This window comes from Oreochromis niloticus, linkage group LG6 (genome assembly GCF_001858045.2).
Source record: "Oreochromis niloticus isolate F11D_XX linkage group LG6, O_niloticus_UMD_NMBU, whole genome shotgun sequence".
NCBI classification, from domain to species: domain Eukaryota; kingdom Metazoa; phylum Chordata; class Actinopteri; order Cichliformes; family Cichlidae; genus Oreochromis; species Oreochromis niloticus.
Genome location: NC_031971.2, coordinates 34,818,464 through 34,830,737, shown reverse-complemented (window position 1 = coordinate 34,830,737; position 12,274 = coordinate 34,818,464). Strand labels below are relative to the sequence as shown.

The following is a 12,274-nucleotide window of genomic DNA, read 5'->3' as shown; positions in this document are numbered from 1 at the left end:
GCTTTGTTTGAGTTGGCGAATTCTGTTTTTTGTACACACAAGGGGCTCTTGATCTATAATTGAGACGCAGAGAGGAGCAAATTGCCTACACTGCCTCTTTTGGATACATCCAAACTCTCTTGTACTCGTATTGAAAAAAGACCAAATGTCTTCTGTAGAGCAACTAAATTTTAGATGACGCATCATTGCATTTATTATTTCAGTGTTACCTAAGCATTATGCAATCAGCTTTTGAAGGTTAGACATGACAACGACAATATTTAAAACGACCTGTGTATGAGAAACTCCTTAACCTTAACATAAACTTCACTACAAAAGTACGCATGTGCCCATTTAGAGTGTAACATAAAGATACTTGACTGTTTTTAAACATGTCCATAAAATTAAAAGAAGATTAAACAGAAAGCTTTAAACAGCACGGAGAAAGAAATACCATTCCAGCACACACAAGAAGGCAGATTGAGTGCCATGTGTTTGTGGAGCCCAGCTGAACCCCGCCTGCTAAACCAGTCCGCTGGCTGTGACAGACTGTCAGGCAGGGAGAGAGGGTGGTGTGTGTGTGTGTGTGTGTGTGTGTGTGCGCGCGTCTGCGTGTGTGTGCGTGTGTTCGAAGAGAACAAGACAAGAAAGAGGGGAGAAAACGAGACAAAAAGACAGACTGACCAGTAAAGACAAACATGAAGGAAAGAGACGTAAGAGAGGAGGTATATTGACATACAAATAGAAAGAGAGAGGGGTACATATTGTAGTACATATGATGAGAATGGGAGACAGAGAGAGCAGAGTAGAGGAGGCCAGGCTTTCTGTGGCTTAGCCAGACTGGAGCGGTGGGACTTGGCTGGCTGTGGACCCTTGGCTTCACTATTAAAGCAAGAGGGAAAAAAATCACAGTCAAAAAATGAAAAGGGCAACAAGCTATGCCAAGAATGCACAGGCAAGAAGCAACACATTAGGTTCTTTCCTTCTGCCTGCCTTACTGTTTCCTAAAGCAGATCTAAACAATAGGTGGGACCAGCCTTGAGAACCAAGCACTGTGCAGTCAGAGCCCTACTTAGTGACTGAGAGCCCATGGCAGTTTTGCCCTTTGGGGTATATCTGTCTTTTTCTAACAGTTTTCCTCTTTTGTGTGCTAATAGGTAGCCAGTCATCTTAGGCCACCTGCTCTGACTGTATCCACAGTCTGTATTTGTCAGCCAGGTGATATTTTTAAGTGAAATATTTCAAGCAAAGACGGACATGTTTGTCATGGTTCCAACATTAAATCGAAAAGAAATATCTAAAATATCTTCTGCATCATTGTAGAAGACATTTTCCTAAATGAAATCTGGCCTATTTTGTAACTTTGAAAACCGTCCAGTTTCCACTATAATTTAAACTGAATTCTGTAATCATGAACAAAGCTTGGTTTCACAGTGCTGGCTCAGAAGTTGGACACAGTGGGGTTTTTTGTTTTGTTTTTTTACTACCGCTACTACAAAAGTTTCAAATGCTGGATGATTCATCAAACTGTCATGTTGTTGTAACAATACAAGACTAGGAGTCTAGGCATGCTAAAAGTTCTGTTAAGCTGACACTACCCAGCAAACATGCCCCCTCCAGGCCTGTGTGGGCCCCTGAGGGCAGACCTAAATGGCCCACAGTGGGCACATGTATGTGCCTCATTGGCATGGAGGGGCCAGTGAGGAATTTTTGTGAGCAAGCCTACAATAGGTTACCCACAGAAAACCTTTATGGGGACCTAAAAAGTAAAAACTTCTGTGGCCCCACACCGGTCTTCTATGTGGAAGTCCACAGTAGGCTTGCCCATAGAAAACCAATACTGGTGTCCCAAAGGGCAACTTTGCAACTGCCACAGGCCCCATGTGGGCACACTCAGTTTGGGCCTGTGTGGGATAAGTGTGGGTTTGCCCTGTCCACAAAGCCCTACAGTTCACCCACAGCTACTCACTGTGGGGCGACATAGGTATGTTTGCTGGGTAAATGTCATGTTTTATGTTAGTGGAAAACATTCTAAACACAGAGTACAGCAGAGTCTGCTGGGAATGGGGGGGTCAGGTATTTAGTTATGAACCAAAATTAGCTGCACATTAGAAATTTATTCTTCTTCTTCTTCTTCTTCTTCTTCTTATCATTATTATTATTATTATTATTATTATTATTATTATGGGACCAGACCAGTGTAATTCACCCTGAGATGGATATAAATATCTGCACCAAAATTTGTCTAAATCCATCCACCAGTTGTATCATTTCAGCTTCAGCAAAGATATGTAAAGAAAAATAATAGAATAGAATATAATAGCCCTTTATTGTCATTGTATGTGTACAACAAAAGTGTAGTTGTACATGTAATCACAAACAAAATCATAAACCATTCAACATTTATTGGTATATCTTAGGTTTATTTAAACAAAATGAGGAGGATCAATCAACTGACTGGGAATGGGGGGGTCAGGACAAGTTGGTGACTGACCAACTTGTCGCTTACAAAGAAGAACATCATAAAAATCTGTTGACTCTAGTTTGTTAAACAGCTCTTGAAGTTTGCTATCACAACAGTTTTTGCTGTCTTGTGCATCATGTTCAGTTTTTGGTGTGTGTGTGTGCGTGTGTGTGTGTGTGTGTGTGTGTGTGTGTGTGTGTGTGTGTGTGTGTGTTAGTAGCCAATCTGTTGCATATGCGGGGATGGCATTTTGGAAGCGACATTAGACATTTGGGGGACTGGTATTGTTTATAGGCCCTATGGAGAATTGAAAGCCTAAGCAATACCGGCATCTGTTTAATTTACTGTTCACGCATGCGCACACACACACACACACACACACACACACACAGTGTGTGTCATGAACCCATGAATTCAGAGGACATTATAATGACTTTCTTTAACCTTAACCACAACTACTGCTTTCCTATCCGAAACTCTCTTTATACTCACCTTAAAATTACATTATGGAGATTTTAAACATGCACCCATTATGTTACCATAATACAAATCAGTCGCTGATGTACTCACACAAGAAGACTCATATACAAAAAAGAAAAACAACAGAATGTCCCTTAATGCAATCTGACTGACCCAGCCACTCACATCTACTAATCATGTAGTAATAGTTGCCATTCCACAATCATATCACTGCATAGAGGCATGAAGGGACTTATGAGCTTTGCCAGATTATGAGTGAAAAACAAGGACTTATTTTTCGGACTTTTCCATCCACTGATACCCTTAGTAGAGGATTATAGCCTTTAGATTGTTTGACTCCAGGAAGACTGTCACAGAGGGGGATATTTGTGAAAAACACACCCCAGGAATGGCTTACCACACCACAGTGCACACAACCAAAATATCCATCTGACTGTTCCAAATGCACACCAGAAAGGCTTGTAACAGCAAAGGGTGAAAGACTTAGTTTTGGCTTGGTTACAAAGGTGTGAGCTGTTTCCCTTTCTTTAACAATCTAGTGATTATCAAGGAGGCAAAGAAAATTCATTTTGAAAACTGATATTTATACATCAACAATGAAAAGAGGCAAGTTCAAAAACAAAAAGGCATTCTCTGCACCTCAAAGAGTTACCACCAAGTAAATCACCATGTGGTCCTTTGGTTATCTTCATTTGTCGAATGTTTGAAATGCTGCTTGATTTTCTTTGCCATATGTCTTGTACTGTGAGGCTGACTATGTGTATGCAGTTGAGATGCAACCCTAAAGCCATGTCATATTCTGGGCTTGGAGGAGAAAGGAGGTTGCCAAGAGCTGAAACGTGATGACTAGTGGGTGTGTGAGAGTGAGTGGGGAAAAAGGAATCCTTCCAAAGGCTCTTTTTGGCTGTGTGTATGTGTGACTGTACGTTCATGTGTACGCACATGTGATCAAGAGTGCATTTATGTGTGGGAAGAAGGAATCCTTCCAGCCGTTTTCTTTCCTGAGCCTCTTCCTGTGTCCCCTCCACCCCTCTGCATACAATTCTCAAAGCTGGCGTCGTAGGGTTTGGCCTATGCAAGATCCAACCCACCAGAGGACACAGAGGAGAGAAGCCAGTGTTTCTCTACCTCTCTCTCTGTCTTCCCAAGCTCTGTCTCTTTCCACCACTCACTGAATGTTACTGTAAATCCTTCACTTCATACACACCATATTCCCACATCTCTCCATCCAGTGTGTTGGTGTATCTCATATGACTTGGCAGAAGTGAACCATGCATATGTGCTTGCCAGTACGGGAATGTGTCTGTTAAGAGTTTTGGCAGTTTTCTCAGCATAGCCTCACCAAGAAATCCACTGGGAAATGTGGTTTTAACGCCTCCTCTCTTCTTTCCACTTATTTCCTTTCTTTTCCTTAGTTCACAATTACATTACTTCTGTTTCTCCATGCTCCACTTCTGTTTTCCTCCTAATTCTATCCCCTTTCCTTCAGTATTCAGTTTTCTGCAATTTCAACCTGTGGAAATCTTTTGCTTCTTCTTGCTTTAATGACACCGGTCTCTCTTTCTCTCTGCATATTCAAAATCTGCTCTCTATTAAAAGCACATCATCATTTGCATTAAAAAACACTGCATACATATAGGCCTCTAATTCAGGATGTAGTTCTCCTAGCGGTGTCCACACACAATGAATGCTGATGGAGAGACATGATAGGTTATCCTGTAGGGAAAGCTGGTCAGATGAAATACCTACTTGGTATTCCATCCCTCTACAAAGCATGACACACAGGAGAGGGATGCCGGTAAATATGCAAATGATGAAATACTTCATATATTCCATGGTTTTCAGAAGATGTTCAGAAGTTCATCAGCTGCAGTAATGATTTGCAGATGTTTTTGGCATGTCTAAAGGCTGAAAAGGAAACACTAACTGTAAAACACTGCTATGTTGAAAATAAATGATGAACAGTGTTGGGACTAACGCGTTATTAAGTAACGCGTTACAGTAACTACGTTATTATTGTGGTAACGAGCACGGTAACTAGTTATTATGCCAAAACCAGGAACGCGTTACTCGTTACTGGGATTTAGATAGGCTCGTTACTCGTTACTTCGTGTGGTGGATATCGCGGAGCTTCCACAGATTCAATAACATTAGCAAGTGGTGGAGGCCAGCAGGTGGATGAAGGAAAAGGGAGGCAAGAGGAGAGACCCGAAGCGGCCGCCGGTCCGCGTGTCAGGTGAACTGAACTTCAGGTAAGAAGTTATGACCTGCAGTCTATCTGGGTCAGATATAAACCAAGTTTAGGTGGAGTTTATTTTCGGTATGCTGACATTTTCGTACTGCGTGCTAGCTAGCATGACGGAGTTTCTATACAGCTGGGTGGGTGCTATGTTACTGATGTTGAACTTTATTTTGTTCATACGGTTAATTATTAGAGTTGCCAACCGTCCCGTAAAAAACAGAATCTGATATTCAGAGAAAATATTACGCGTTTCGTACTGAGGTGAAAAGGAACACAGTTTGTCCCGGACTTCAGCTACAATGAAAAAGACACAAAGCTGAAGCTGCACAGCTGCCTCTTCTTCTCTCATTGTCTCCTCTCCCGTTTCTACTTCAATCACGAAACTGATCAATGATCAGCTGATCGGCTTTTCTCTCTTGTTTATTTATCGCCCACTTTGCGCCAGAAAGAGGAAACGAGCGGATGTCGCGTTAAACAACAGCAGCACGTTTAAGCTTGATCAGCTGTTGTTAGAATTTATTTAATATTAATTTCTAGTATCAGCTGATGTTTGCTGGAGCCACAGCTGTAAAGCTGCTGGTCATGATATCGGTTTGGTTATCTGGTGAGAGGGAAACATGCAGATGAAACCAGGAGATGTCCTTACTGAATCATCAGAGCTGAACAGGTGATGGAGAAACAGGTTTACCTTTTAGGTCACATGAATGAGTTGAAGGGAAGTTATGAACTGTTTCTGAGAGACAGATAACACCAGGATCCTTTTCTGTGTAGCTGACAGCTGGTAACTGTGCAGGGGCGGGTCTAGCAAAGTGTTGCCAGGGGGGCAGGTAGGGCATTAACAGGGAAAGGGGGGGACAAGGAAATACTTTTCTTTATTATTCTCATTTAAAATGTCTCGCTTTAAAAAAAAAAAAATTATCTGAGTCTTACAACAAACAATTGATAGATTGATACATATATACCATCAGAACAGTGTACATCACTGTCACAACAGTGTTTATTTTCATTCAAAGGCTTTATGATTTTTCCTATAATGGTGGGCCGGTCTCTAGTCAAAATGCCCGGGACGATTGTTTTGTCCCAGTCCAGCTCTGTATGCAGCTCATCTGCAGTCTGGTGTTACCTACATCTTCCTATTCAGAAGGCAGAATCTCCAAGTTCTGAGTACAATCAAAAGCACCACGACTGCAGTTTTTGTGTTGGATGTAAAAAGCAGGCTAGAATCATGGCGGCGGTCAACGACGGTCCAGGCGTGGGATTTCTCTCGTGGAAATGTGCACATTATTTTTTCCTTTCTATTGGTACGTGGCACAGTGCACTTGTGGCATGTAAGCAAGATAGAAGACTGACAATCTTGCTGGGTATCCAGTTACGGAAGCAACACATTAACAAGAGAATTCTGAGTAAAACCAAAGTTACTTTCCCTAGTAACTCGTTACTTTGAAAGTAACGAGTAACTTGAAGTAACTGAGTTACTTTTTTAGAGAAGTAACTAGTAATGTAACTAAGTTACTAATTTAAAGTAACTTACCCAACACTGATGATGAATGCATGTGTCTATATACTATTTACTCTTGCATTATATTCCTTAAACAAATATAGGACTTTTTTAATCCACAACATTTTTCTATCATCTAAATTGTGAATTTAGGGTAGAAAAGATGTGTTTTTGTCAAAATGATTGCAGGAGAACAACCACAAACATATCTTACAATGCAACTTAACAGTCAATAACTGAATGTGATATTTGGCCCTTTTAGCAGCTGCACATGTATGTATTATTGAACGGGAGTAGGAGTGAGCTGCACAAAACACCCTTTTTTCTGACTTTGCACCTGCACTTTTTCATTTTCAATTTAAATTGACATCACTGGAGAGAATTTGTCACATTTCAATTACTCACTCTAGAGCTACAAAAGGCATCACTAAACTTTTTCATATGTAGCAGCACCCCTTAAGACCTTAAATAGATTTTCATGTGTATGCTGGTGGAATTCCCCTTAAGGATTAGAAACAACTAGTCAGCTTTATGGCATAATGCTCCCTGTGTCTGAAACATTTAGCTTTTACTTACTCCTAATTAACTTTTACTTAAGTAAAAAGTACATGCTGGAGTTATTTTGCCTTGAAGTACTCTTACTTAACTAAACCATCTGAATAACTCTTCCATCACCATAGTTTCCTGGATACTCCTTGATTCAATTCAAGATTCAAGAGCTTTATTGTCAATACAACAGTATACACAGTATACAGCGTACCGAAATGCTGTTTCACCCCAAGCCCCTCATGGTGCATTTATAAGTATATAAAAGATATATCTCCAAGAGATATAAAGCTAGGAATTACAGATAAATAACACGCTAAATTTTGGTAAAATTAAGGGATAAAAAGGTACTAATTACTAACTATACAATACTACAATGATAACTATAGAATACTAACTGTACAAGTGGATTGTGCAGTAGGTATTGAATACCAGGTTCAAGTTATTGTCAGAATATTGTAGACGAGACAGGACGAAGACATGTGCAAGATGCAAAATGTGCAAATATAGATGTGTGTTCAGTAACTATGTGACTCAGTGTGAAAATAAGCATATTGTTCCCAGGTCCAGTTTGTAGTGGATTTGCGGACGTTTTTGTTGTTTTTGAGTCTTTTGGTGAGTATTGTAAGGTGTTTGTAGAGGTGTATGTGTATATCAGTCCTTTGGTGGTAGTGAGTTGAGGGCTCTGACTGCTTGGGGGAAGAAGCTCTTGCTGTGTCTGGTCTTTGGTCCTTGATGCTGCTAAACATCTATTTCAGCCATGTATAAGCCCAGACAGTGATAGCAATCGAACCACACAGACATTTGCCTGTCTTCCACAGTGACTTCAGTGGCCTTGTTCTGCATTCATCAAAGTTCATCACAGTTCATCGTCTTTGTCCCCGCTGAGCTGTAGTTGGCTACTGTCTCCAACCTCGTCTCGCTCATCTCTCCTCACCCCTGTCCCTCCCGAGGTCTGCTTCCATCACCTATCCCTAGGGGATAACTGCCTCCGCTGCCCAGCCCCATCTGTCCCTCCACTAGGCCAGCCTCACCCTGCCTCTCCCTCCGCTCTTTGGCTGCAGCCTCTTTATGTGATGTCACTGAGCACAAGGATGGCCTTTTCGGTGAGTGCATGTGTATGTGTAAATGGGTGTATGGTGTCTGTGTGAGTCAGTGAGCGGGAGGTGTGTGTGAGTATTTGACACACACACACAGAGGGAAAGAGAGAGAGAAAGAAGACAGACAGAAAGAAGAAAAGAAAGGCACAAGTGTCAAGTTTCCCTTTTCAGTTCAGGAGCTCAACTCCTTGTTTTTAATCTAGAAAAGAGGGTGAAAAGAGCACGAAAAGGGAGAAGGTAGCTGGGAATTTGAGCTGGTGACAGATGTTTTTTGTTCCTTCTTTCTTTCACTCTTTACAGTGTTATAGATGAGTGCACAAAGCATTATATGAAGATATGAAAAGTTAACTGTAAAATAATGTGATTTAAATTATTTAAAATGATATATATATATATACACACATATATATATATGAAAGAGACAGAGAGAGAAACTACCTGTCTCTAGTTTTTCCACTGATGACACCATTTACTGCTCAAATCTCAAAGTTTACTCTCTTCCTGTGACGTCTCACCACATCCTGGTTTTGTCTGCACAAGATGCTGAGATGTCTACAGTTTAACGGTTTTCCTGTCAGTTTTCAGTTCACACCCGTATTCACACGATTTCGCTCATAGGACACTGTGGACTAAAAGGGTGCACACATAAACGCATACTGATAAATAATTAGATGCTATCATGGTAGGCTACTGTCCAATTTGTGGGAAGCCTGTCTACTTTGGTAAGTTTGACCTCTTTAAATTTTATACTCGATACAATTGTCTTCCTCTTTCTGTCTGGCACTTGCTTTACACGCTCTTTATCTGTCTGTCTGTCTATCATCTCTGTGGCAGATCGGTTTGGCATTGTCATAAAACTTGAAATCTGGAATAAAGCACAAATAATGAACAGGTGAAACTAGGTATAATAACATTAATAAAGGGCATTTGTAGGAGTTAACATCAGATTGAGGTCCACCTTGTATTTTGTTTTCTTTCTGCAAAGTCTTATTATCTACATTAGACAAAGTGCAATGATATCAATATGTTCCTTAAATGCAAAATTGTTATCTATTTTCTTTTTAGAGGACAAAAAAAGGCATTTCATTCTTTCTTTTTAAGGCTTTTGGCTTTATTTGAACCACACATGCACACAAATGCACACACTCGTATCCATGATAACAACAGGATGTGGGTCTAGCCAAATGAGCATGCACTGCTCTTTGGGTTTCCTTCCTACCTCCTCTCTCTTTTAAACAAGTCCTTTTCCACATTCAGGCCTAGCCATTAGATCCACAAAAGGACTCAAACCACCAGTTAGATTCCTGTTTGGTTGTTATTTTTGCTGTTAGTTTTTCTCGCCTGTTCATGCACTGGCTAAGTTCAAATTCTCTGATGTGACCTGCCCTACTTTTAGTTCAACATCACAGTCTCTGGCCTACTTGCACTGATGAGGCTAATAGTCTGTAACTTCTGAACCAGGCACATGAAATCCAGACATTGTGTTATCAGAAATTGTATGAGATGCAAAATCCTTTTGACTTTTTAATTAAATATTAATAAAAATATCCGATCCTGCATCTCATTAAGCTAGTCCATCTCTTCCTTTTGTTGCAGGTGAGAAGAAGAGGTCCTTAGGGAGAGACTACCATCCTCTGTGTCTGAAGTGTCAGAAGTGTAACAGACAGCTCACCCCTGGACAACATGCTGAGGTATATAAGGACAACAACTGAGTCAATTAAGTATTCAAGGAAAGTAATATGAATGCAGTTTACTGAATGAGTAGGATGATGCTATAAATATGTGCTACTCATTGTGTTTCAGTATGATGAGAAGCCATACTGTACACACTGCTATCTGAAGATGTTTGGACCGAGAGGTATACTGCCATCTCAATATGAAAACACAAACACGCACACTGACCAACCACATGCTATTTCTGAATGCCTTTTCTCTGTGTAAATCTTTCTTAACAGGTAACAGGTAACTGAAGTCGGTGTGGCACAGTATATCCCCTCAACAGAAGCCAGGATGAGGCAAAATGAACAAATGCTGACATTTAAAAGATCCGGTTTATATAAGGCAAAAAGATAAAGGAGTGAATAAATAATAATGAAGGACCGGAATATACTGTAAACCTTATAGGACAGAGTGAGCTCTCTTTGTTCCCTTTTGACAAAATAAAATATTTATAAATGTGGTAGAGCTAGGCAATGCTATGTATATGTGACTGTTCACTTTTGTAATGTAAATTAATTTGGATGTAGAAAAGTGTGAGTCAATGCAAATAAATACATTTTCTGAATGTTGCAGCATCAAATTCTGGTAGATGTCTAAGTTTTTAAGACTTTGCAATCAGGGGCTTACACTTTTAGATTTCTGGGCATGCGGCATGATTGTGTTCCCTCACAAACTAATAAAAACTCTAATCACCAACAATACAGATGCATGTAAAAAATTAGTTGGGCTAGAGGGTTCTCCCTCTCTCCCTCATCAAGCCGCCAGGGGAAAGGAGCAGGAATGGATAAGAGTGGTTGCTGTTGGCAGGGTAAACTAGATCTTCTGCCAGCAGAATCTAGTGGAATGGGTGATACAGTGAGGCAAACATGGGCCTCTCTCTGTCAAACACACACACACACACACGTGCACGTGCAAGCAGTGTGTCTGCAGTGTGCCTTGTCTGCTGCAGGAGCTTGTCACCCAGTGGTGGGTGAAGTGCACAGTTTCGATGCACACGCTCTCGCTCTCTCTCTCTCTCGCTCTCTTTCTTTCAAACACACACCCGCACGCATATGAAAAAAAACCCAAAGATGTGCTTGATGTGTTTTCCTGTTGAGTGTCATGTGTCACTCCAGTGACATTTCACGTGTTTGCTCTTGAAGGTGAGATGGATATTGAAATAAAGGGTGAAGGGGCTGAAAAAGAAATAGTATCGAGAGAGCAGATGGACAAAGGGAGAGAGGGTTTATTATGACATCTAGCAAAGAGTAAGCAGAGATATACCTGTCTAGCCTTCAGTGTGCCTTTAAAACTGTCCATCTCCTTTTCCTTTTTCCAGATCCATATTCTATCCCAAGCACACCAAGCCTCTCTCACCTTCCATGTCTCCTTCACCCTCTAACCCCCTACCTTGATAGATCACATGACTGCTGTGTTACCAGCTGGCTGACTGTTCATTTGCAAGTGTTTCAGCTACACTCCCTTATTAGAGAGATGGGTGGTGGTGGAAGGGCAGAATTATAGGTGGAAGGGGGGCTGAGGGATGAGTGGGTGCTGTGCAGACCACTGGGTGATTGAGGGGCACTGACAGAACTGAAAGAAAAGAGAGGGAGCTTGAATTTATAGGCGAGACAGGAAGAGAGAGGGGAAAGTAAAACAGAGGGATGGAGAATTACCATATTAAGCCTTGCTAAGTTAATGCAGAGGTTATTCAATTTGCATTAATTCACCTTGGGTCGAAACTGGAAAATTGAGCTAAATAAAAAATGTCATTATCTTACCATGAGGTGGCAGCGGGTAAGGCCCATGTGTGGATCCAATATTAACTTCAGAGGCATTCTAAACCAGTAACTATGCTTGCCACACTTCAAACAATGGCACTTTATGAGGAACTTAAAAATAGTATTTAAGTATTTTACAGCAAATTTTAAAAAATGTATAAAGGCAAGACAATTTTTGCTTGTGAGGCGATGCGTTGCAAACATTTTCATTTATGTAATATTGTTGACATCTAGTGGCCGTGAATAAAACTGCTGGGCTGCGTCGAGTCAGTTGAAAAGCCTGTACAGTAACCACTGGCTCGAAGTATTTTTGTATTAATAGCTTAGAAAATGCATTTTAATAAAACAAAAGAAATACTAACGTAGCCCCATCGTGTGCCAATAATTCTAACTCAGTTCATGAATTTGAAATTCTTCAAGCACCGGAGACAAAGACAGAAAAGACAAAACTATGAATATATTTGTTCTGCAAATAAATAAATAAAT

General features: G+C 40.7%; 1 protein-coding gene across 1 annotated transcript; it reads left to right on the top strand.

Moving 5' to 3' along the window:
* Positions 1-8,841: 8,841 nt before the first annotated feature.
* Positions 8,842-10,608, top strand: zgc:195282 (cysteine-rich protein 1). The gene is made up of 4 exons (XM_005470009.4): positions 8,842-9,031; positions 9,906-10,000; positions 10,113-10,167; positions 10,265-10,608. Exons 1-4 carry the CDS (start codon positions 8,989-8,991, stop codon positions 10,273-10,275), a joined length of 204 nt encoding a protein of 67 aa, XP_005470066.2. The 5' UTR covers positions 8,842-8,988; the 3' UTR covers positions 10,276-10,608.
* Positions 10,609-12,274: the final 1,666 nt, after the last annotated feature.

Excerpts from the sequence above, each read along its gene's own strand:
- zgc:195282 (XM_005470009.4), top strand. The coding sequence starts at position 8,989 with ATGGTAGGCTACTGTCCAATTTGTGGGAAGCCTGTCTACTTTG. Across the intron at positions 9,032-9,905 it reads TGGGAAGCCTGTCTACTTTG|GTGAGAAGAAGAGGTCCTTA; the intron begins GTAAGTTTGACC and ends CTTTTGTTGCAG. Across the intron at positions 10,001-10,112 it reads CCCCTGGACAACATGCTGAG|TATGATGAGAAGCCATACTG; the intron begins GTATATAAGGAC and ends ATTGTGTTTCAG.